Source organism: Falco biarmicus, chromosome Z (genome assembly GCF_023638135.1).
Source record: "Falco biarmicus isolate bFalBia1 chromosome Z, bFalBia1.pri, whole genome shotgun sequence".
NCBI lineage: Eukaryota > Metazoa > Chordata > Aves > Falconiformes > Falconidae > Falco > Falco biarmicus.
Genome location: NC_079311.1, coordinates 476,470 through 500,585, shown reverse-complemented (window position 1 = coordinate 500,585; position 24,116 = coordinate 476,470). Strand labels below are relative to the sequence as shown.

General features: G+C 54.0%; 1 protein-coding gene across 4 annotated transcripts; it reads right to left on the bottom strand.

The window, feature by feature from the left end:
• Positions 1-2,220: 2,220 nt before the first annotated feature.
• Positions 2,221-24,079, bottom strand: LOC130142933 (F-box only protein 10-like). Of its 4 annotated transcripts, none has more exons than XM_056325427.1 (11): positions 23,604-24,079; positions 21,316-21,906; positions 16,751-17,599; positions 14,419-14,568; positions 13,354-13,490; positions 9,442-9,512; positions 8,696-8,848; positions 7,123-7,398; positions 6,582-6,892; positions 3,842-4,035; positions 2,221-2,561 (listed from the first exon to the last, which is right to left on the bottom strand). In XM_056325427.1, exons 2-11 carry the CDS (start codon positions 21,898-21,900, stop codon positions 2,396-2,398), a joined length of 2,892 nt encoding a protein of 963 aa, XP_056181402.1. In that variant the 5' UTR covers positions 21,901-21,906; positions 23,604-24,079; the 3' UTR covers positions 2,221-2,395. The 4 variants fall into 4 exon arrangements, with proteins under 4 accessions (XP_056181402.1, XP_056181401.1, XP_056181399.1 ...); XM_056325426.1 differs by having other exon boundaries at positions 23,633-24,079; XM_056325424.1 differs by lacking the exon at positions 23,604-24,079 and adding an exon at positions 22,264-22,545.
• Positions 24,080-24,116: the final 37 nt, after the last annotated feature.

Here is a 24,116-nt window from a genome sequence, read left to right as displayed (position 1 = left end):
GTTGCCGGCTGCTTCTACTGCTTGACTCTACCCCTGCCCCAGGACCATCTGTCAAGCGAAGCAACGCCGTTATCAGCTGCAGGGTCTCAGCTAGGAGCTACATCCTTCCCTGAAGTCTCCTCCTGCGTGGGACCACCACAGCAGGGACTGCTCTGCAATGCCCCAGTGGGGCTCGTCTACTTCATCTCGAGCGACCCCCGCTACTCGGCTCTCCTGGTGCTGTGTGCACCTCCTCCCAGTCTGCCCAGGAAATGGTGAGCAGCATTTCCTGGTGGATGTGCTGGTCTCCGAAGGCTTGTGCTAAGCTGCCTTTGCCGTTATCCCGTGGCAAACTGGGCCTTTAGATGATCTCACTGACCACAGAGATTAGAATGCTGTTGCTCACCTCTGGTTTTAAACCTGCTCTTGAGCTTGTGAAACCCTCCAGGCTTTGGCACAGGCTGTGGGCTTGCCCAGTGCCTGTCCCTGCCAGGTGGCTGTGACTACGTCCCATAGCCTTGCAGTGTGACGAGCTTCAGAAAGGGCCCCCCCAAAAGCCACTCTGGAAAATGTCACTTAGTTTGGAAAGCGGCTCCGTTACTAAATTAGAGACACCTTTTAAAGGATAGCATTTCATTTGTGGCAGTTTCCCTTTTTTTAAACAGAAGAGATGGTCTCTTCTTACAGAATTGCTTCGTGGAGAAACAGCAGATGACATCAGATTGTGCAACACAGTTACACCAAAGTGTACCGGAGGAGAAACCTATGTGGACACTTCGTTACATGAACAAGACAGAGAAAATCCAGCTGGAAACTGACCGCTGGTTTCAGGCAGGGGGATGAGAAGGCAGAACTTGCTAGCAGGTCATGCGAGGTTACAGCACGCAAGCCTCCACCTGCCCACGGTAAGAGCCCTGAGCCCCAGGGACCACTGGGGGACCCCTGGTGACACGTTCAGAGGGGTGAGCCCCTGCTCAGTTCCTCCCAGTCCCAGGGGAACTCAGCCTCACAGGCTGGGGGACACCTGCCCTCTCCCCAGCCCCTCACGGACCCAGGGGTCTCTGCCAGGGGTATGGGACACGCTACAGCGGGCAGGGGAAGAGCATCCCAGGATTGCACAAAGCTTATTAACGGGATGCCCAGGGGAGGAACCAAACTGGGAATTGACACAGTTCAGGCAGGATGAACACGTGAAAACAGAGGAGCGAGGCAATAAAAGCGTCTCACTGTGCGTAGAGAGGTGATTGGTGGCAAAGTGTAGGACAAGGCCTCAAGGACAAGAGTCCAAGTACTGATAGCCTGATGAATAGAGACTTGTTAGAACTTGTAGGGCACAAGCCCTGGGAGCAAAGGAACAAGCTAACTGCAGACCCCTGAGCCGTCACAGTTGAGGAGGCAACCAGACGGACAGAGAAACAAGTAGCCAGATAAGGGAACGGATGGCGCCGATATGTAATCAAGAAAGCCGCGTAGAAAGAAACTCCCTAACCTTGGAATAGAAATTATTGCTAGGGCAAGATAAACTAGTAAGTTCCTATTGTTCTAACGGTGTGCCTCAAATATCAACCAATCAGTGTTTTTTATGCTTAAGATTTAACCAATCAGTGTGTAATATGTAGAAGGTAGAAACGTTTATAATTGTAAGAAAATCACTAATAAAGGGACAACTTGCTTGCATCAAGCTGCGTCCCGTCTCTTCATTCGCTGCAGCAAAGGACAGATGCAGTATCTCTATCTCCATGGGCTTGCTACTAACAAGGTGGTGAATTGGTTTGGGAGCCCAACCGCCCCCTCTGTCTGTCCACCTGGTCTGCTGAGGGGGGATGCTGCAGGCTCTAGGGTCTCATACGTCCTGGTGCCAGAAACCAGAGAGACTGGGGCCCTGGGGCAGTACTGGGCAGATGGCAGCCGAGTCTGGGTGCTGGAGGGACATGCACTGCGTGTACGTCCGTCTGTCTGCGCTGATCTGTGTGCCCCTTCCGGGTCAGAATCAGCACAGAGACTGAGCAAGATCATGCAGGACAGATGCAGACGGTCACTGCCAAAAGAGCTTCAAAGCAACTGGTTCCCCAATCAATAACGCCATGGGCCCCACGGGAGGAGAGGCTTGTCCAGAGCTTGGGCTGGGGAGGCCCAGGCTGGTTCTGCCAAGGAATGCATCCCATCTCAGGAACTGCTTCCTTGTAAAGTTACCCCAGCAGCAATCTCGGTGGACAAAGAGGAAGACATTAAGACATGAACGCTGTTTTCCCAGCTATTTTTTTATTTAGTGATGTGCCACTGAAGTTGCAAAACTCTTCGTGAAAAGGGAGTACAGTCCAACAGGGGTCCCCATCCCTGAGCTGTGAGAGCTTCCCAGCGGCCGCTCTGGAGAAAAGACAGGCAGAGAAACCAGGGAAGAAACCTCCTAATCCAGTCAAAGAATGGTGCAGAAGATGCTCCTGCGGTGGTGGCAGCCCCCATCCATCCTGGTAGTTGTGCTGGAAACCCTCGGACCACCAGCCGCCATGCAGGAGCCCAGGACACCTCCTCTGACGTGAGGCCGTGCTGGGGGGTTAATCAGCATGCACTCCATATCAAACCTGGGAAAAGGAGAGACACCCCATGCGTGACCATGAGCAGGGTGAAAGGGTGCTTCCAGAGCCGCCTCAGAAACACTCCCTTGAAGTTCCCCCATCAGGGAGGGAAGGGGCAGAGCAGCGCTGGCAGGCGCACAATGCTCAGACGCGACGTCTGTTCTGAAACACAAGCGGGACAGAAATGGTTGGAGAATTGAGACGGAACATCTCGCTTTACTGCAAAACTACCTCCCGTGATTTTACAGCCAACACCTCCAAGTGCCTGCAAGTTCTAGGGGGATGGGTCAGGAACCTGCAGGAGGAAATTCAGTGCTAGGACCTCCCGAGACTTGCTGTAAGGGAGCCAGATTTGAAAACCTAACGGAGGAATCGTGAGGCTAAAGGCTCTGGAGGAGGTGGTGGGAATCCTCTCTAGTGCACTTGACACTGATGCTATGGGAGTCTGGAGGACTAAGTGACAGCATCACCAGCCTGGGGGCCCACACATGTAACCTCCCTCCAGTAATGCAAGTCTTCCAGTTTCACTGGGTCCTCTCTCACGCCATGGACCCAGGGAGTAGAGTCAAGGTCAAATCTTTTTAGCTAAAAAGAACAACCCACTGAATACCCAGCTCTTGTATGGGTGACGGGGCTCCAGCATTCCACCCTCGGGCATCTGTTGTAGAGTCCAGCTCTAGAGTGACCCTTTTTGAACAAGGCCTGTAGTGAGAGTCACTGAGATCTGGGTGACGGTAAGCAGCTAAGGGAAGCTTTGCAACACCCATTGGAGATCTGCAGCTACAGGAGTACCTCTGAAGACCACCAGAAGACACATTCTCCCTCTACTGGCACAAAGACCAGGGTAGCTAAATCAAGCCCAGGAAGAAACAACCACTCCAAGATCCATTTTCCCCTTGGCTGTTCACATTGCTCTGGGCAAAAGCTTGGAGGTGGAATCTGGTGCCTGAAGCCACCCTCCTCCTCCTCACCAGCACCAAAAGCCCAGTGCAGACTGGGGTCGGATCTGGCCATCCATCATGAAGACCCACGTAGCCTGACAAGGAATAATCCAAGCCCCTTTGGTGGCTTTAGAGGTATCCCAAGAGGAACCTCCTGGCTCTGCTTGGTCTGCAGTCGTCACCTGCAGTGGTTCACCACACATGTGGGGCTGGTGCCATGGGTCAGCAGGTATGGGAAGCTGAGAAGAGGCGCTCCATAGCACAGCCCTCCTGTGCTTGCCTAACAGGGGAGCACAACGGCGGCTCCGAGCTCACAACTCCACCCCATGGTGCTAGGGCCCTTACCTTTTCTTGACGGTGAGAAGCACATTGTCTTGGACAATGCAATCTTCTGCGTTTGACATTGGTCGCAAAATGAATTTCTTGGATCTTCCTTGGAAAATGAGGTTTTCCTGCACCAGGCCTTTGGCTTCGTCAAAGAGAGCAATCCCATAGTCCCGAAAGGCCTGGATCCTGTTCTTGGTCACCTGCAAATTAAGCTTTAGATGGGATGGCACAAGCAGAAGGATATTGTTCATACGGCTCTTTGATCGACAAAGAAACAAACTCCAAAGCTCCTCTGCAAGGCTCACTAGCACTCCCTGGCAGTCTGGGAGCATACCAGGGGTTCAGACTGGATGTCCTGTAGCCACGCACACAGAAGCTTTCCTAAGGCCTTCTACACATTACTGGTGGCCCCACCTGGCAGCTCAGCTTCTGTCAGTGGTAGATGCTACAAGCTTCCCTTCAGCTGGTACCCAACTCCCTGGTGCAATATGAACCTGCTGCTGCTCCTTGCCCTCCAGGTTTTGAATGGCCATACTTGTAGGCTGTCATGTCCTTCTATACGGAAAAAAAGAGCACTTAGGATTCTCCTCTTCCCAAGACAGACAAGGCCACGGCTCTCACCATGCCATCATCTAGAAGATCAGTTTGGTCCTTTCTCCTTGGATCCACAGCAACAGCTGCTGTGATGCTCCTTCCCACCCAGCACCGTGCACCATCTCACCCGCTCTCAGGCACCTGTTGGGCTCTGGCAGTGCGTGGACGAGCAACGACAGCGCCAGGACATCACCAGTACTTCAGCAAGGAGCTGCGCCCCCCAACTCTGCTCCCCAAATGAACCCTGCAACATGAATCCTGCCTGTGTGCTCCAGGAGACTGGATGGCTGGGACCATGGAACATGCAGTGGGTTTTAGCTTCTGCTCCAGAGGACAATCTTTTTCTACGGGCATCATTTTCAAAAGGAGTGTGTAGCCCCTGCAGGACTCATGCAGAGCATTTGCTTGGCAGGGCTTTCTGTAAACTCTTTTTAGGGGTCCTTCATGATGAGTTAAATTGCATTTCTCATTTTGATGCATGATGGCTTCCCCTCAACAAAGACCAGAATGGAGGCAACCTTGTACTCCAGGAGGTAACCTGGGGAACTGGTTAGATGCTTGAAATGCTGCATCTAACTTCCCAAAAAATCTAGTTCAGATGCCAGCTACCCCAGACCTTCAGCACAGCTCACGCAGCCTGCAAAACCTCCGACAGAGCCCTATGGGATCACCCACTTGACTGTGCCGTGCGGTTAAATACAGGGGACAGGCCTTGGAGAAGATGGACTTTGCTGAATGCCATTGCACCAAACCACACAGGAATCCCTCTGCTGCTCTGAGGGAAGAGAGGTGTCTCTTACAAGCCCTCTGTGAATCCACGTGTGGGAAATGATTACTGAGCTGCCCTTCACCAAGGCTTAAACATCAGACAGATGTGACAAACCACCAGAGAGGATACAGCCTTGACATAGGACTTCGAAAATTTACTCTTTTTTTTGTTGTTGTTGCCACTAAGCAATGTCATGAGCTCACGCAAGCCCTTCCCCTGTGCGTCTGCCCATCTGAAAAACCGCTGCTGCTAAAAAAACCGCCTTGCGCATTCCGTCACCGAGTGCACTGGGGTAACACGGCCAGCTCCCCTGGTACAAGTGTGCTTTCCTGCTGCATCTGAGCAACCGTAAGCACAGACCCAACAATGCTGAGGCTAGGGGAAGAACTTGCCTCATCCTTCTGGGCCCTACAGAGTACTTCTAAACCTCTCTTGACAGATGTTAGGACATGATGCAGTTCAAACACACTATGGATAGAAACATCAGTTTCTTGTGAGCAGTGCGCTCTTGTTTTGCACTGCTGGCCCGATTAAAAAGAAACATTTACTTAATTCCCACCTACACCTTCCCTCAAACAATTTCTGCTGACCCTCGTCCAGCCTATTCCCAACGACTGGCCAAGAAAAACACAAAGTTACAGCATGCTGATGGAAGGGACCTCTGGAATAGGACTGTCTCCAGCACTAGATCAGGGCAACCCTGGCTTTGTCCTCCAAAGCTTGGAAACCCCCCAAGAACGGTGACCCTACACCTCTGTGAGCTGTCCCAGGGCCGCACCACCCTCTGAGGCAAGAAGGTTCGCTCAGCCTCCCACCTGGGCCTCCCAAGGTGGGGTGACCACTGCCACTTGTGCTGTTGACCCCTTGCTGGCACTGCTGAGGCGGCTTTGGCTCCGACTGCCCTTTCAGGTAGCGGTGGGGCTGCTGTTAGATCCTCCTCGGCCTCCTCTTTGCCAGATTAGCCAAGCCCAGCTGCCTCTGCCTCATCTTAGCAGTCACACATCCCAGCACTCGCCCATCCTGGTAGCTCTGCAGTGGACACTCTCCCTTTTCTTCACCTCTCTCTTGACCTTCAGGTCCCAAACAGGACGCAACATTTCAGACGCAGCCTCCCAACGGCAAAGGAAAGAGGGGACAACTTTCCCGTGTCAGCTGGACACACTTCTAACGTAGCCTGGAAATTACACTCCCTCTATCACAGGGTTCGCAGGGTCAAGGACACTCCTCCTGCTGGCAATGCCAGGGTGGTCCCTCCTGTCCCGCTTGCGAACCGGGGGGCCTGCTGGCTTCCCCTCGCCCAGGGAGGGAGGGCAGCAGCAGGCGGCTCTGTCTTGCCTCTGCCCCAGCCCTGGGGCTCCACAAGCAGGTGCCCCCTCAGCTCTCTGCAGGACTCACCTTCATGTCTGCTGCCTGGAGCATCTGAAGGCCACACCTGTGGTTGCCGATGATGTCATTCTCTTCAATGACACCCTCGCCCTTGGAGATGATGCCATGGCTGCGGTTCTCATAGATGCCATTGCCGCGCAGCTCCACCTGGCACTCGGCCTCGACCAGCACACCTTCCCGGCTGTTGCAGCAAATGCTGTTGTTTGTGATGTGTGTCAGCTGACTGCTCTGCAGCACTGCCACCCCGCCGTCGCGGTTGGCGTGGATTACATTGGCGATGACGCTGAGCGCTTCGCTGCTCTTGATGTGCAACCCAGCAGCTGCCAACCAAAAAGAAGATCTCTTGGTTAAGACCGTGCAGCCTCAGTCATACGTAACTCCCACAAACGCACTTCTCCTTCTAGAAGCTACCCAGTCTCTTCTGCCACAGGGTGACTTTCTGACTGGGAGCTGAAGGAAAAAAAAAAACCCCACCCACACTCAGGTCTCAGCACGCCATTTCTCCAGGGTGCTCCTGGCCTAGTGGCAGCTGAGAAAGACCTGAGCTCACCTCCGTTGTGGTTGATGCTGTTCAACTCCACCAGTGCCACGCTGATGGGAGGCCGGGCAGCTGGGTACTCCTCCTCGCTGTCGGGGCCGTTCTCCCCACCGGCACCCTCCCTCTCCTCCTGGAAGGTCTCGTTGCCCCCTTGACCAGGGGGATAGTCACCAGCCTCATCCTTGCGGCAGAACAGTGCCACCCCATAGATGCCGTTGTGGCTGATCTGGTTGTTGATGAGATGTGGAAGGCTGGAGGACATCATCCACACGCCACAGCCCTTGTTGCCTGCAGCGCAGGGCGGCATAGCCCACCAGCTCAGCAGTGCTTGGAGACCCTCAGCCCTGCCCCAGAGCAGCAGGTAGCGCACACGCAGTGCAGGTGCGGCAGAGGCCATCCTCCTCTTTGAGTACACATGAAGGCTAACCCTACACGTCAGAGGCTCACAGCGATCCTTTGACCCTGGCTTGGTCCCACTGGGCCACCTTGAGTTTGGGAGCTAAGCGCCTTTGTTTCCCCACCTCTACTGCCTCCTGGCACTGTCCGTGCTCCGACCCCAGCCCGAGTCCCCAGGTTTAACTTATGCAACCAGGAGGTAAACCGCTGTCCGCTGGCTGCACGTACGGCTGGCTTTGCTGCAGATGGACAGCCACACTGCTGGAAGCCCATGTGTCCTGGTTTCTCCTCCTCCACGACTGGGAGTCTCCAGGGCCAGGGAGCACCGAGCTGGTTTTCCCTGAGGCTTGGCCTGGGGGCCAAGGCACATTCTCCATGCCCAGGTGGCTGGGCCCTAGGAATACCCTCCTGCTTCCCCAGCCACTGCTGTTCCAGAAACTTCTGGCAACGCCCTAGCTGTGTGCCCTATACTTGCTGCGAGAGGCTGACAGTGGCCACCAGCACTACTGGCCACCACTGCCTCCAGCGTTACTAGTGGGACAGAGGGACAGGGGGACGCGCACCAGGCCATGCTATGTAACCGTCTGCATTCCATCGCTGTCCTAAACAGGGGCAGAGAGGAGCACAGCCCCTCCAGGACTCGGACCTGTGCCCTGGCAGCAGCGTGCTCTCTGCAGCCACTTCAAAATCCCTTTAAAAAAGTGATTTCCAGTTGCCTAAGAAAATCACCTGGACGGTTTACACCTTGTCAGACGTTTAGCCCAGTTAAGTCCTGCCAGACTCCTCTGGCCCCCGGTTAGTGGGATGTGGGATGGCAGCAGCTGTGGCTCCCCACGTCCCGTAGGGACCGCACATCCCCTCCTGCAACCCTGCCCTGCACGAGGCCAATGGTGCAAGGCTGGTTTCGCTCTCAGGGCTCAGAGGAAGCTCCTGCCTTCCACTAGAGACAAAGTGGTGGTCTCCTCAGTGAGGAGATAGCCCCTCAAGAGCCACAGCCCTGCAGTGCTGGTGGCACAACCTCTGGAGCAGTGCTTGTGCTGGGCTGGGTCTGGTGCCGTTCCCGGTCAAGCCTCCTGGGCACCCACCACTGCTCCAGAGCACACTGGAGGTAGAGGACAGCCCAGCAAGCCCAAGAGGACAGGGGGATGAGGGAGAAGGTGAGAATCGTTCTCCACCCAAGCTTCCTTACTGTAAATGGCGTTTCCTTCGATGAGGCCCTTCCCGCGCTCACCCACCACCACGCCGTCTGAGTGGCCGCAGGAGATGAGGTTGTTCCTGAGGATGGGGTCACCACCATGGCGGATGTCCACTCCACCCCACTGGTTCTCGCAGATGATGTTCCCTAAGGCCAGGCAGGGAGGATGGGGTGACCACACGGGCCTCCTGCCCACGGAAGAGCAAGGAGACCTGGCAAGCTGAGACCTGGCCCCACTGAAAAGCTCCCATTGCCTGTGGCAGAGCCCAAGCCCCAGGAGCTTCCCTTTTCCCCCATTCCCCTGGCAATGCTCTCCCGCACAGGACACCAGTCATTAGCAGTTCCAGTAACCACCACCTCCCTGTCCTCCAAGGTGTAGGGCAGAGTGGAAAACCACCCAGAGGTGCCACAACAGCAGGAAACATCGTTCACAGCTTTAGCTTATCAACTGGATGGCATGGGAGGGGAAAAAAAAATGCAGTCCACGTGGCAGATTGCTCTGGAGCACAGTTTCATGTCCCAGCTGGGCCAGAGACAAAAGAAACAGGAATTTGGAGGACACGCTGCGGAAAGGCGTGCTACCTCCGTAATGGCAGAAAGGCCAACTAGAAAATGCAAACCAGGGGATTAGTGCACCTGAAGTCACCCAAGAGCCACAAGATAAATTTTGCAATCAAACAAACACAGAGGCTTTGTATAGAAACAAACTGGGCATAACAATGTCATTTCCATTCCAATACCTGTGATCTGGCCTCTCCCATTCTCATTCACTGCTATTCCAGCAGCCAATCCCTGGAAAATATGGTTCCCACTGAGGTAGGAGAAGAAAAGAAAGTTACCAGCTGCAGTGTTGCCTGTTCATGGTTTGCACCGATGCCAGCCAGCGCAGCAGCAGGTCTCTGCGGAGGCACCAGTCTCCCTGGCTGGCGACTTGTCACAGCCTGTTGCCTGTGGCCAGCAGTGAGAGGTGGGCATGGGGCAGCTACGCAGTGAAGTGCAGCAAGAGGGAAGCACAGTGAGGAAGGGGTACATGCGAAGCAGAGCTGAGGGACTGACAGCCAAACCATTTTAAAGGAGGCGAAAGCACAAAACGAGGCACAGAGAAACATGCATCAGTAAGGGAAGAGCAGGAGGTGCTCGTGAACATCCAAGTGGCCACCATGTCAGCCCAGTTCTCTGTTCAGCCAAGGTCTCCCCACTCCACATCATGGGAGGAGCCAAGAGGCTTTATCATCCATGGGACTGCTGCTCCAACAGCTTCCAAGCCCTGAAGCCAGCAGGCATCCAGCGATCGTTGGTTGATGGTGGGAAATGTTAAGGACAACAGCAGGAGCAGAGGCGGCGCCACGCTGTGAACAACAGCCTGGAGAGCACATGAGCCCCGTCACACCTGACAGGAGGCGTCACTTGCTGTCCCCTGGGCTCCCACCTACCACCTGTCAGAAGGAACAAAGCCCAGGAGCCCCAAGGCCACCACCAACTCCTCCACCACAACGTGACCCCAAATCTCTGGCATGCTGCTGAGGATCAGAGCAAGAGAGCAATCAGGTTGATCGCAAAGCAAAAGGACCAACCAACCAAGCATGGACCCTGCCCCGGCCCCCACTCAGGAGCGCTCACTGGAGATGGCTCCATTCCCTCCGGGCTGTGAAGGAAGCAGAGGGACCACGAAGATGGTCAGGGGGCTGAAGCACCTCTCCTACGGAGACAGGCTGAGAGAGTTGGGGTTGTTCAGCCTGGAGAAGAGAAAGCTCTGGGGAGACCTTAAAGCAGCTTTTCAGAACTTGAAGGGGGCGAAGAAGAAAGAAAGAAGGAGAAAGAAAGAAGGAGAAAGAAAGAAGGAGAAAGAAAGAAGGAGAAAGAAAGAAGGAGAAAGAAAGAAGGAGAAAGAAAGAAGGAGAAAGAAAGAAGGAGAAAGAAAGAAGGAGAAAGAAAGAAGGAGAAAGAAAGAAGGAGAAAGAAAGAAGGAGAAAGAAAGAAGGAGAAAGAAAGAAGGAGAAAGAAAGAAGGAGAAAGAAAGAAGGAGAAAGAAAGAAGGAGAAAGAAAGAAGGAGAAAGAAAGAAGAAGAAAGAAGAAGAAAGAAAGAAGAAGAAAGAAAGAAGAAGAAAGAAAGAAGAAGAAAGAAAGAAGAAGAAAGAAGAAGAAAGAAAGAAGAAGAAAGAAAGAAGAAGAAAGAAAGAAGAAAGAAGAAGACTTTTTAGTAGGGCCTGTAGCGATGGGGCAAGAGGTAATGTTTTCAAACTAAAAGACGGGAGATTTGGATTAGCTACAAGAAGGAATTCTGTACTGTGAGGGTGGTGAGGTGCTGGAACATGTTGCCCGGAGCAGCTGTGGGTGCCCCATCCCTGGGGGTGCTCGAGGCCAGGCTGGACGGGGCTGGGAGCAGCCTGGGTTGGGGGGGGACAGGCCCTGCCCACGCAGGGGGGGTGGGACTAGATGACTGTTAAGGTCCCCTCCAACCCAAACCATTTTATTATTCCCTAGCAGGGTGCCAGGGTGGGAAAGCAGTGCCTGTGCCATGCTGTCACCGGCGCTGGCTGGGGGTGCAGGGGTGGGCGCAGCCCTTCACACTGCTGTCCTGCCCCAGGGACAAGTGCAGGCAGAGCAGGGGCCACCCCAGCCCGTCAGGCAGAGCAGCGCAGGCTATCAGTGCCACCCAGAGAATGGAAAGCTGCTTGTGGGCTCGCATGCACCTGCCTCTAGAAAGACGGACCAGGTAAGTGCACAAGGCGCCTGTACTTGAAATCCACACTCGCTCCAGCAGCCGTGAGGGTATGGAGGATGAGAAGCTGTGAAACCATCCCAGAGGCAACTCCCCAGCAGCACAAGGCAGGGGCTCCCAGCTGCTGAAGTCCCAGGAGCAGGCGGCAGCCTCGCACCACTAGGCACCGTCACACTCTGCACCTCCCAGCCTTGGCCTCAGCACAGTGGGGGACACAGTCTTACCCAAAAAAACTTTTTAGCTGCTCCAGGGAGTACCTCTGATTTTAAGACACACGTGCCCAAGGGCCGGTATTATGGTTAAAAAAATGGTACTTGGCACCCAGGTGGCTGTCACACTTCTCAGGACACTTCCTGCTTTCTGCAAGAAGCGCCTCGCAATGCCCCGCTGAAACCTGTCCTCTAGGCGGGCAGAAACGCAGGATGGAGCTGGGCTTGCAGCTCTTGGGAATGGGCAAAACATTCTGTTACCAGCTGTAGAAAAGGGACCCAGCAAAGGACATTACTCCCACCCTGAACATGCCCCTTCTGCCAGCCCTGCCTGCCTGCAGCCGCACACACCAACCTGCTAGTGAGCCCCAGGCACGCTGACAGACCCTGTTTGAGCCCCGTGGCCAACACAGTTGCACATGGCACCGCCAGGCCAGCCCCGGCGTACGCAGCCTCAGCCAGCGCCAGAGCCTGCCTCAAGTCAGCACAGAAGAAAGGCAGCACACAGCAGCATGCCCAAGCGGAGCAGAGGGGCTCCTCCAAAACGGGTAACTGGTCAGGCAAAAAAAAAAAATAAATTTTCTTCCCACCGAGCTTCCTCCCTGCCTCCTCCCCATCGTCTCCTACGTGCCATTAAGCACAGTCGCTCATACGTTAGTCACAAGGCGTAAACCGGTGTTGCAAACGATGTTGCGAGGCAGTACAGAGTTCAGAATAGCTAGTAAATCTCTCTATCCCTGCCACTACACCACCGCTTTTCTCAGAAATTAATACCTCTCCCACAGTTTCGGCATCCTGTGTTGGAAAGCCCAGCGCTGACCCCTGTGCTTTCAAGGGCTCGTATGTCTGGCGCAGACTTCTCCAGGTCCCAGACAAGACTAAATGCCTCGGTAACCTGTTCTTAAATGTCCGTATGGGCAGCCTGTCTAAACCTCAGCAGCTCTGCGTGCGGATCATGAAACCTGCAAGAAGCTGCTTTCATTAGGTCTGCAGGACTCAAGGCTAAGGCGCTGTTAATTATCAATACTTCCAGCATCAATACTCGCATCCTAGCTAGGAGGGGCAACCATTCTCTTCCCTTTGTGCCTCTCCCTGCTCCGTAGCGTGACTGTGAGTTGTCGCATGCCTATTCCAGGTCCCTCACAGGCACAGCGAGAGGTAGGAGGGGGTGGCAGTACAGATGAGATGCCCCTCACATGTGCAAGCAATACCACGCTACACCTGCCATGTCATTTCTGGGTTCGGTGCTACCAGTGGATACAAAGCATTGAACCTGAAGAAAGCCTGCCAGACACCAATACTAACATCTAAATCAAATGGTATTAAACACACAGAAGTTAGTAGCTCCAGGTGTTTAAAGCAGAAAGGTGAATTGGAGTAACAATGACTGGAGTGCCACGAACTGTTTCCCCTTTTCCTGCAAAGAGCACCATGGCATGTGTGAGCTGTTCATCTTGAGCACAGCCTATGCCTCCTCAGATCCAGGGGGAAAACCCAGGACTGGCACTTGGCAAAGACCTGGGTGGAGCAAACAGATAGAGGGAAGTCATAGAAAGGCACTAGTGCACCATCGTCCTATTTCTGCTCTACGCTGGGGATAGGGGAAAAAAAAAAAAAAAAAAAAAAAAAAAAGAAAAAAGAGAGAAGAAAAGTGTGCACAGTGGGAGGAATAATTCTGACCAGATGAAGGAGATAGAGAGGTCAGCGCTAGCGAACATACCTCACAGCAGGGTTTCCATTATACAGAATATAAATGCCAGCTTCTTTATTCCCATAGATCTGATTGCTACGGATGATGCCTTTTCCGTTGCCAACGACGACAATGCCTGAGCGAAGGCCACTGTGTATCTTATTGCACTACGGTTTTATTTTTGAACATGTAGAGAGAATAAAAGCAAAAGGAAGGAAGGTCACTCAAAAGTGAGCAAGAGGAGGCAGCAACCACAGAGAAAAGCAACGGCTCCCGGCTGGGGAAAAGATCAGAAGGGTAATTAATCCACCTTCGAAGAAAGCACTCTCAAACGGTCAAGGCACATGTCACTTTTACCCTGCTTTGGGGTTCTAGTACTCAAAATTTCCCTTCCCGTCGCGTCTGCAGCCTCTTCTTCCACCAGCAGCTTCTGTGCACAGCTCACATGGAGAGCTCAGTGCAGCCACAGGGTCACTGGGATGGCAGTTTGTATCTGTATCTCTGCCTCCCCCCCCCCGCATGGTGAGGCCCTAGTTCCTTCGAGGATGGCTAAAAACACGAGCGTTCGGTAAACAGGGACAAGGTCAACCTGCTGCCCAGCTGGGAACGCTACCAGTTTGGAGGAAAAGCTATGCTGCCGGAGAGCGGGGCTGCTGCTCCCATCCTGCCTGAGGCTGAGCAGAGAGCTGAGACCCTCCAACCAAGTCCCAGGATAGACAACATGGTGGGAGAAACAATTCACGGTACAGTGCCCATTTACTACCTTGCTTGCGTGAGTTCATTCGTTACGGAGAGGTGCTCATTTGACAGGGGAGCATCCCCTCTATATGCAGGGATTTTAAGACACAGACCATTAAACAGAGCAGGAGACCATGCATGTACCATCAGGCAGCACTTTACTGTGCCTTGCCCTCGCTGAATTCGTTAATTCGTCAACAAAATCCTAAGGAACAGGCTGAAGGGCAAAACTAACAGAAGGTGTCTTCTATAACCCAGAGATGGATCCCTGCTGCCCCTTGGAGAGAAACAGCATGTGAGAGAGAGAGAGAGAGAGAGAGTGCAGTGCCCTCCAGCACGGCTTGGAGGAGTACGTACCAGAACAAGGGGGTTAGCCCCCTTACGAATGTCCACTCCAGCCTCACAGTTTGAATGAATGTTGTTGTCCGCAATCAGGCCTCCTGCCAACAGGCGCAGGAATATTCCCGAGGCTTTGCAATGGTGGATGTCATTCCTCAGCATGATAACCTGCAGGCAAGAGAAGCACCCGTAGCTGAAGTTCGGACAAGGAAGAGGACATGACCACAGGGCATAGCTCTCTCTCCTGCAGCTTCTGTGCATCTATGACCTCTCTGCCTCTCCTGCAGCCCGAGGTGTGCCAGGCACACAGACCAGCTGAAAGGAAGATCAGCGCATGTGGGCAAGCGCCACGGTTAAGCCCATTCAGCATTACCCACTGGCGTTGGTCCCTTTAGAGACTGGGGACCTGCAGCGGTCGGTGCTGCGCAGCCAGAGCAAAGATACACTCTTGACTTGACGCATCCCTCCGCTGGACAAAGCCTACGTTCAGGTAGGCTCGATGGCTTCCTTCACTGCCTTACACTTGCACACCCCCGACAACAGCGAGCAACCGGTTCCCATCCCATCTCCGCACCGCTCTTAGTGTGACAGACCAGTCTGCATGTACACAGTCAGCAACACACCGCCTCCTGACTCTCGCGGTACGGAGCTGCTTGGAGGTGACATGTCAAATGCCACCGAACCTCCCATGAGGCTCCCACGAAGCTGACCGGGCCAGTGCACTACAGCACACGTGCTCAGCACGCGACCTGTCCATCGCCTTGCACCTTCAGAACAAAGATTCTGCCGTCTGGGGACGGAAATGTCCCAGCCAGCAAACTGAAACAACTTAGTTTCCTCTAAGCAAATAACTAGTTTCAATATTTATGCAGCAGCAGTCCTTTAGTATTTTCTAGCCAAACAAAATCCCGTCTGAAATCCGTGTCTTACAAGTGCTAACAGATAACCTACAAATTGCTTTTGCATATCCCACTTCAACAAGCAACGCAGATCAGAAATGATATTTCCTTTTATTTGCTCAGTCCAGAAAGGTGCTTCTTTCAATCTTTCCACTGCCTGTGGAACTCAGCAGGACTTGACAGTTGCCTGTCTTCATCAGTCGTGCTTGGCTGTGCGGGGAGGGGGTTACAGGAGGCGAGAAGTGCAGACACCCACTACAGCCAAGTCCCACACAGCAGACCCTGGCCGAGGCTTGTCCTGTGCTTTAGGGTCCTGACCGTGCAAGGACACCTGCAGTGCTCCCGCGTCACATTGCGCCTTGCCCCCATCTCACAGCCAAGCATTTCACTGTCTCCTGTTGCCTGATGCTCTGACACCCACCTCCCGTCAAGAGCCAATTCCCAGTTGAGAAAATGCTCACTGATAGCAGCAGCTGAGCTGGTCTCATCTCCCTGCCATTTGCTCCCAGTTACGAGCAGGCTGCTGAGTGAACTGGAAGCAAACCGAAGGGAATAAAACCAGAATGCAGTCCAAAGTGCATACCTCTGGTACGGGTATCCCCCGGAAAGAATTCTCCGCTGCCAAGCAGCAAAGTGTTTCTGCACAGGCACCAGTGCTCTGCAGTCCTGTGGGGACTGCAGATGGGGAGCTAGCACCATCACGGCAAAGCCCTTTCCCAGAACCAGGCGGAAAAACATTCCCCTTCTTCCCACTGCACAAAACTTTTGTGTGCAGGATTTCAAAGCAGTTAAGACTGAAAAATAGGCCTAAATCCTGTGCTGCCTCAGCCAAGTGGTAGAGATAATGTTGCCCTGGGCAGGCACCTGGAGAGGGGCTTCCCGAGCCCTCCCAACACCACCAGCAATGGGGATTTTGGCAGTGGGGGGGTCACCCTCCAGCCCTCACGACCACTGTCCTGTCTGAAGGGGAGCACAGGCACAGAAGTGGAGAGCTGTGGGCAAGCACAGGGTTAGACGCTGCTACGCTGAAGGAAAAACTTGAGTTCAGCACTGTGTCCCCGGCCAAAATCTCTGCCTCTACCTGCAGCAGGCACCCACCCCGAAGGCTCTCCTGAAGAAAGCAGGACTGACCATGGCAGTCTCCAAGTTTCTACATCTGTGGTACAGGCTGCGCGGGGAGCAGCAAAGGCGACAACAACACCTTTGTCGGCAGCACTTGTACAGGGCAAGAGTTTAATTTACAGGTAGAGCAGGCCTGACTACGTGACCCCAACATGTCACCAAGTTAACACCTCCAATTGCAATGAACAATACTGCTGCACGCAGAAAGCGGGCGGCAGCACATGCCCGGACTTTCTTTTGGGCTGGATAACCCGAGCAACGCGTAGTAATAATGATGCTGGTGGAGCAGGAGGGGGAAGGAAGAAGGCTCACAGTAGTCTTCACAGCACCTTACTGTTTTGTATGCAGCGCACTGCGTAGGTCAGATGCCTGAAGATGCTTCCTTCCAGTTTTGCTTGCCCTCGAGAATAAATTAATATTCCTCCCTTTCCATCCCTGAAAAGGCACTGGCGGATGATGCAGCCTTGCAGAGAGCTGGCCAGAGACTGGGCCTCCTTGTCCTGTTGCAGCTCCTGCTGCAGAGACTTGAGCTTAAGGTCCGTCTGAAGGGCATGCAGCCTGTCGCTTTGAAGCCTGCTGTCTGTGACATCAGCAAGCGTGTGACTGAGGCTGTGGGCTTGATAAGGCAGTTTGTATGCAGCCCGAGCATCCTCTTCATTGTCGCTGCTTAAGTCACTGTCACTGGAGTTTGAGTCAAGGGCCAGGTACTCCTCCTCCTTTGCTGCCTGAAGGTTCTCTCTGAATTCAGTGACCTCCTGGGCCGAGCCAAGCAGAGCCTGAGCACCCACAGTAGAGATGAAGCTGCTTCGTTCTTCCCCTATGACAATCTCGCACATCCTCACTGGCTCCAGCAGTGATTCTCCCCAGCCATCCTGCTTGGCCACAGGGCAGCCAGCTGGGCTGGGCTCCCACACGGATGCTGTGCAGGACTTGGCCAGCATGGCCAGGTGCTTGCAGGCCCAGTTACGGTCAGAGCTCGGGTAGCCCTCCACAATTACGGAGGCGTTCTCACTACCAATGAACTCACAGTTCTCCAGGACACAGAGGGCCACACTGCGGAGGTGGATGCTGGACTGGGCGAAGGTGCAGAACTTCACCTGGCATGTCCCCGGTGCATGGATCTGCAGCTGCCCGCTTTCAAAGTTGCAATTGTCAAACTGGACATAGCCTGAAGTTGTCTGGAAGAGTAAGCACAAGGTGAGACCACTGCACAAAGCAAGAAAAAGCAGTCCTGGACGTACCATGAAGTCTTTGCACAGGAAACAAGCTCACAGTCGCAAACACAATACGCATTCAGGTGTCACAAATGCAACAAGTTCACCGAGGCACAGATGCAGCGCTGCGAGCCGAGTTAGCAAGCGTCTTGCAACAAGCGATAACCACTGACTTTCTTCCCTGCTGGCAATATTTCCTTAACTTCCCCAACAAGACACAGCTTTGCAGTTTCAGCAAGGCCCAGCAGTCACGCATGGGAGCTTTGCAGTTTCAGCAAGGCCCAGCAGTCACGCATGGGAGCAGACAGGGACCAGATGTGGTAAGATTACTAAACCTTAGCAAAGCTCCCTACACAGAGGAGTTTGCAACCTTCAGAGATGCGTATTTGCCAGCTGGCATCATTTAATGGACTCAGGGGGTTACTGGGTGCAGTGGCAGGTAAGATGACATCAAACATTGCTTGGTTGGCCTGCAGAGATACAATTCAACCCAGAGCCGTTAGCAAACTTGGTGGAAGGATGCTGCACCCACGATGCGTCAAGTGCAAAGCAACAGGTCAAAGTTTGTGCCATGCTGCTGCGCAGGCATCGTGCTGTGGCACTGCAGCAGGAGAAACACCACCAACACCTTGTTCCCTGGCTGTGGTTTCCCACCTAACTGGCAGAATGGAGCCATCCCTACCATGGCCTTCCTGCTTTGCAACACAATGCACGGGGCAATTTATGGGTGCTGGCAGGGCTAGTCTCTGCTTATCTACAGAAAAGGCCAACAGAAATTGAACAAGGTACAGAGGAGCCAGGCCAGAAAAGCTGAATAGCGTGCTTGGAATTCTGCTGTGCTCCTAATTTGGTTAGGAATCTCCTAAATTGTTCTTTTTTCTCCCCAGGTCATCCCGCAACTGCCTAGTGCACCACATTAAAAGCTTCACTTCTGACAGGTGACTGGGGCAATTTTACAGAGATTTCCAGAGTTTCCAGCCAAAATGCTGTCCTAAGATTTGTTTTCAGCCTTGAGTACTCTCAGAAGTGGTCATACTGCAAAGATGTTTTGAAATGCATTCATTTGTACTCAAAGATAACTATACAGAAATCCCTTCAGACCGCTAGCCTGCTCTGGACTGAATCATACCTTCCCTTTTTTTTTTAATTAAAAAAAAAAGGTAATTAGAAGGGATGCAATCCACTCAGCTTCTGAGAGGCTGTTTGTGAAAGCCCTTCTGAAATTGCAACTCACAGGGTTTTAATGACTGCCAGTAGGATTGGCGTTAAGTTTGCTTTTTAGTTTTTCATTGATGGATTTGGGAGAAAACTCCCTCATTCCACTAACAGCAGGTGAAGGGCCGTACCATCACCCTGGACTTTCAGACTGATTAAGTTCAATACGTCACAACAATAAAACGGTGAAAGGAAATGAAACTATAAATCATAACCAGTGATGGGCTGACTCATCACAAGGAAGGGCTCATTTGTAGAGGCGCAGCCCACAGCTGCGGCACTCACACTGGGCACATCCCACTCTGGACCAGTCAGCAGCTGTCCATGGGGACCAAGGTGTTGTCAGGGTGGACCACAGCAGCAGGACTGTGCCTGTGATTCCATGCCCTGGCTTAGCTCCGGAGAAGACCCTGGGCATCCTGGCCAAGGGCATCCAGTCCACGCTAAGGGCAGAGCACACAGCAGCAGCAACTGGGTTTTGGGGCAGCAGGGCTGGTGTGGAATGCATTGTGGGCAATGCTGGCTCCCGTGTCCAGCCTCTTGGGCCACCTCACCACGAGGACAGTTGGAGCAGCAGCTGGGGAGAAGGGGAAGATCACTGAACAAAGGAAAACATCTGCCAGCCTGGGAGCTGGGAGCCAGAAACATCTTTGAGAAGCACAGCTGTGCCTCTGAAGTGCAGCCAGGTATTGGAAAAAAAAAATCTCAGGATCCCATAGGCATCCCGGGATACCACCAGTAAGTGCAAAAAACCAGGGACTGTAATAGCAGCTTTTCATCTGGAAAACTGGAACAGTCTAGGAAAATAAAATTGCTCTGAAAACCCAAAACCATCATCATCCATTGGCTACTCCAAGTGAAAAGTGGAAATGAACAGCATCTATTGGTTGCTCAAAGTGGTGGTGTTCCACAGCCTCTTAAACACTTATTTTTATCCAAAACGGAGCCTTCTCTCTCTGAGAACATCCCACCCTGCACGTATTTTCCCTTTACTAAACTGGCTGAACTCTCTGCATGAACCTGCTGTGAGATCTCGGACTGTAACACGAAGTGTCTTTGATGCAAGACTCTGTTACCTCGCCAGTCCCCTCTGGCCCCACTTTTGGGGTTGGGTTGGTTTGCCCTCCCACCTCTGGGATGGCTGGGTACCCTCCTGGGATGCTGTGATGGCTGTGTGCCTCTGACCGAGCGAACGGTACTTGGGTTCAGGCAGCACCAAGTAGTCCTTGCTGAAGTCAGCCCTGCTGTGCACGCCACCAGAACAGTGCCAGGCCAGACCTTCTCAGGGACTAAGGAGTCTAGGCCATGTCTTACCAGGAGCTGACAGCACCAGCCTGAGCTGGGACCAGACAAAACTAAAACTGCTACAGCTGCGCACCTGCACAAACACCAAAGACGGGATTGCCTGCAAGTCCAGCACTTTGTACTGTACAAATATGCAGCCTCATGAGCCCACCGAGCCCTCCTGTATGGCAGCAGGCTGCACGGTGGTGACATTCCTTGAGCAGTGACCTCCAGGTTACTCTTTGAGGCTGAGAGACCCCTACCTGGTGTTTGATACCTATAACAAGGCAAGCAACCTTTTACATTAGGCCTAAAAGTATATTGTATGCTACCAACATTTATATATCTGGCTGCAGCTTAATTGTTAGAAAGTGTCGTAATAAATAGTAGAGTGTTTGACCACAGTCTAAATTATCATTTAAATCATCATTTTAATCAGTGTCAAATCACTGTCAAGTCAGTGCTTCACTACCCGTCAATTATTGCTTAATTACTATTCGATTACCATTTAACTGCCATTCAATCATTGATTAATTATAATTTGATCATCATTTAACCATTAGCATAGCCTTTGTAGCTTACCCCACAACCATGACCTCTCTTAATAATTCACCTGTGACAGTTTGGCCCCTTCTGAAATCTATCTGACTCTATCCATACCTGTACCGCATATCCAAATAATCTATCATAAGCATGTCCGCTGCTGTGTTGGTGGTGAGTTTGCAGGCATTTACCTACTAGTATTTACCTGCTTGCTTGCTGCTGTAACGTTGGTTGTTGCTATATGACTGATTGTTTCTATTACTGACTGCTGTCATACTATTCATTGATACTGTACTATTGATTGCTGACGGTAGTTTCTAATAGCCCGAGATGGGCATACAAATATATATATGCATGTATATAAATATATGAAAATACATGCATGTATATATTTATATGTGTTTGCTTTATTAATCGAAAGCATTCTTATTCTTGCTAGTAGTGATTTGTGCGGCATCTGCGGCAGCCTGCAATCAAGCGGAGACATTCTGAGGACGAAGCCCCCAGCCCCCATGCATCAGGGAGCCCCGCAAACCCCTCGTCACACCCTCCCAACGCTTGCAGGCTGGGGAACCCCCTGGGCCATGCCACCTCGGCGGCCTCGCCATCCCTGCTGCCCCCGCTCCGCTGAGCCTCACCTTGTAAAGCACCGAGGTGAAGCGGGCCGGCATGAAGACCACGTTGCAGAGGCGGGCGGTGGGGCAGTGCTGGTTGATGCTTGCCAGCAGCACCACCTTCCCCAGCTTGCCCTGCCCCACGACCTCCACAGGCACCTTCAGCAGCACCTCGCTGTGCTCCTCGTGCACGCCGGGCAGCAGCACCAGCCGGTCGTAGGGGCTGGCGACAGCCAGGGCAGCCCGCAGGCTGCTGAACTCGGCCACTGCGCCAACGCAGAGCCGGCGACGGCCCTTCCTCCTCTGGAAAAGGGAGAGGCAGTTGGAGGACTCCAGGGCTTGGGTGGTTTTGGTCCAGGTTTTGGAGGCCAGGTAGTGCTGCTTGAAGGTGTCCCTCCAGGACTGCGGCTCCACGTCAGGCTGGACGGGCCAGTGCGGGTGCCTGTGCTCCAGGCAGCTCAGGCAGAGCTGCCGCCAGCGCGTCCTGTCCAGGCTGAGGACGAGCTCGTTCCAGGCCCTGCAGACCGAGCTGCAGCGGCCCAGGTCAGGGAGGCACAGGTAGGATAAGATGAGCTGCCACAGCTCCACGGGCAAGCCGTCGGCCTCCATCAGCACCTGCCAAGGGTGGGACACAGTGTCAGCGGCGAGCCCGCAGAGTGCCGGGGCACGGGGTGGGAGGCGAGGTGGAGTCGGGGCAGGGGGACACAGCAGCCCCCACGGCACTTGCCTCTCCAGAGACACAGCCAGCCAGAGGCAGGCCCACCTCCCTCCACCACCACGGCCCTTCCCTCCGTCTCCTGCCAGCCCCGCAACACCCCAACAAGCTGCCCTTTTTCGGGGCACTTAAAACTTTGTGGCTTAACCCTGGGGCTCCAAGGCTGTGCACATCCCTCAGCAGTGGGGCTCACAGGACCGTGCCATGGGGGAGAGGGCTGCGCTGCGAGCCCCCCAAGCCCAGCCTGATGGCCCTACCTGGGATGCAGGGCTCGTTAGGAAAGGTGTGAGGCTTTCTCCAGAGGCTGAGTTCATGCCGTGGCCCAGCACACAGGGACACCAGCAGCACCCTCCGAGCAGAGGAGGGATGGAGAAGAAGAAAGCATTCACGACTGCAGCACCAGCAAAGCGGGCACGGCTCCTAATGGAGCCCCAACACCTGATCCCACCCTGGCATGAGGCCACTGCTGCTGATGGCATGCAAGACTGTGCCCCTCTGCTCCAACTCAAGCCACCACCTGCCCAGCATCATTCCCCATGCCCTGCCCTGAGAAACGGTGGCTGCCAGTGGCACGATCCTGCTCCTGATTGCAGGATTTGAGCCCCCGCTTCCTACGCTGTCCCCTACCCGGTGCATGCAGCAGTGGAGCCTCCTGATGCCCCGTGTGCTTGGCGACCTCCCAGCACTCTCCAGAAAGTGTCAGACAAGCAGCTTCACGGAACAGGGAGGTACCTCACAGAATTTATCACTTGGTATTTGAGAGTAGAAGCGTTATTATCAGTGACCAGAAAGACAATAATACAAAACAGGGAACTCCACCATCTATTAGCATTCCCCCCTGACGCAGCCCGCTTCATGCACGTTCTCCACTTTACAGCAGCTAGGGATCAGTGCTCCCGTGCAGCGGGAGCCCTATGAACAACACAAAAAAGCACGTATGTCCACAAGCTGGTTTCAGGTCAGCTGAACGGTCACGACAGCCTTTGCTGGCAGGAGCAGCTCTGACCCCACTCCCGGCAGTTTTGGCTTTGCCCCTGCCTACCCCACCACTGCCAGCTCATGCCCACTCGCGTGCCAGGAAACGCACTCCGGCAAGGAGTGTGGTTACGCTCTAACGCCAGGGTTCACCTCTCATGTGATGCTGTTAAAAGCAGCCAGGCACCAGGCTCCCTTTCTTCTCTCAGGGATGCACGCTAGCAAGGCAGGCGAGCACTTCGCGCTTTGAAAAAATATTCTTTGACCAGCCATGGGGAATTTTACTTCTGCTTCCAGAGAGCTGGAACCTCTTAAACGATTACAGTTCAACCCGTAACGATAAGCCTGTGGAAGGGAGAGCAACGGCAAAGAGAAAGCGCTGAGCATCGTGCCTGCTTTAAGTGTGAGATGAAGCCTTCACCCTCCGGTTCTGCTCAGAACTCTTCCCGTGTCGGTGTCCGTTCCCACGGCATTGCAATGGCAATGGGCACAGCTCAGCACTTTCTCTTTGCCATCGCTCTCCCTTTCGCAGGCTTACGGTTATGGGTCGGATTGTAATAAGCCTTCCCGTTAAACTTTGCAATACAAACGGGAAAAATAAACCCGAGCCATTGCTACTTACTCCTAAAAGTTAATCACCGGCCGCGGTACCTGATCCCGGAGCCTCTGCGCGAGGGGCGGCACAAACCCGGGGCGGCGCTGGCGGCTGCGGAGCTGGAGAAAGACGAAACCGGTGCAGAGGCTCCGCCGAGCCGCTCTCCCTCGGATCGCAGCGCACGGCGCTTCCTCCGCGGCTCCCTCCCGGAGAGAGCTCCGGTACCCAGGCCCTCTGGCAGACCAAGCCCTGTCCCGCCGGACCCGCCGGTGCTCAGAACTCCCGGGGCACGCTGCGGCCCGGCGCTCTGCCCAGCGGGGCTGCGCGGAGGAGACGCGCCCGGAGCCTACCGGCGGGGGGTGGCGGAGGACGGACAATCGGGGCGGGGACCCCAACGACAGGCGGCAGCCCTTCCCGGCGCGGACACAGAGCCACCGGGAGCTGGCGGCGCCCCGGCCACACGGCAGAGAGCGCAGCCCGCTCGAAGCTGCCCGGCCCGCCGCCGGCCGCGCTCGGCTCGGCCCCGCCCCGCCCCGGGGG

What these genes read in the sequence shown, in the direction of transcription:
- LOC130142933 (XM_056325424.1), bottom strand. Translation starts at nt 22,485, where the DNA reads ATGCCATCAGCAGCAGTGGCCTCATGCCAGGGTGGGATCAGGTGTTGG. An exon ending in TCACCTCGGTGCTTTACAAG is followed by an intron (nt 17,600 to 21,315) that starts GTGAGGCTCAGC and finishes TTACTCTTCCAG; the next exon opens with ACAACTTCAGGCTATGTCCA. An exon ending in CGAAGGAAACGCCATTTACA is followed by an intron (nt 7,399 to 8,695) that starts GTAAGGAAGCTT and finishes CCTGCGCTGCAG; the next exon opens with GCAACAAGGGCTGTGGCGTG.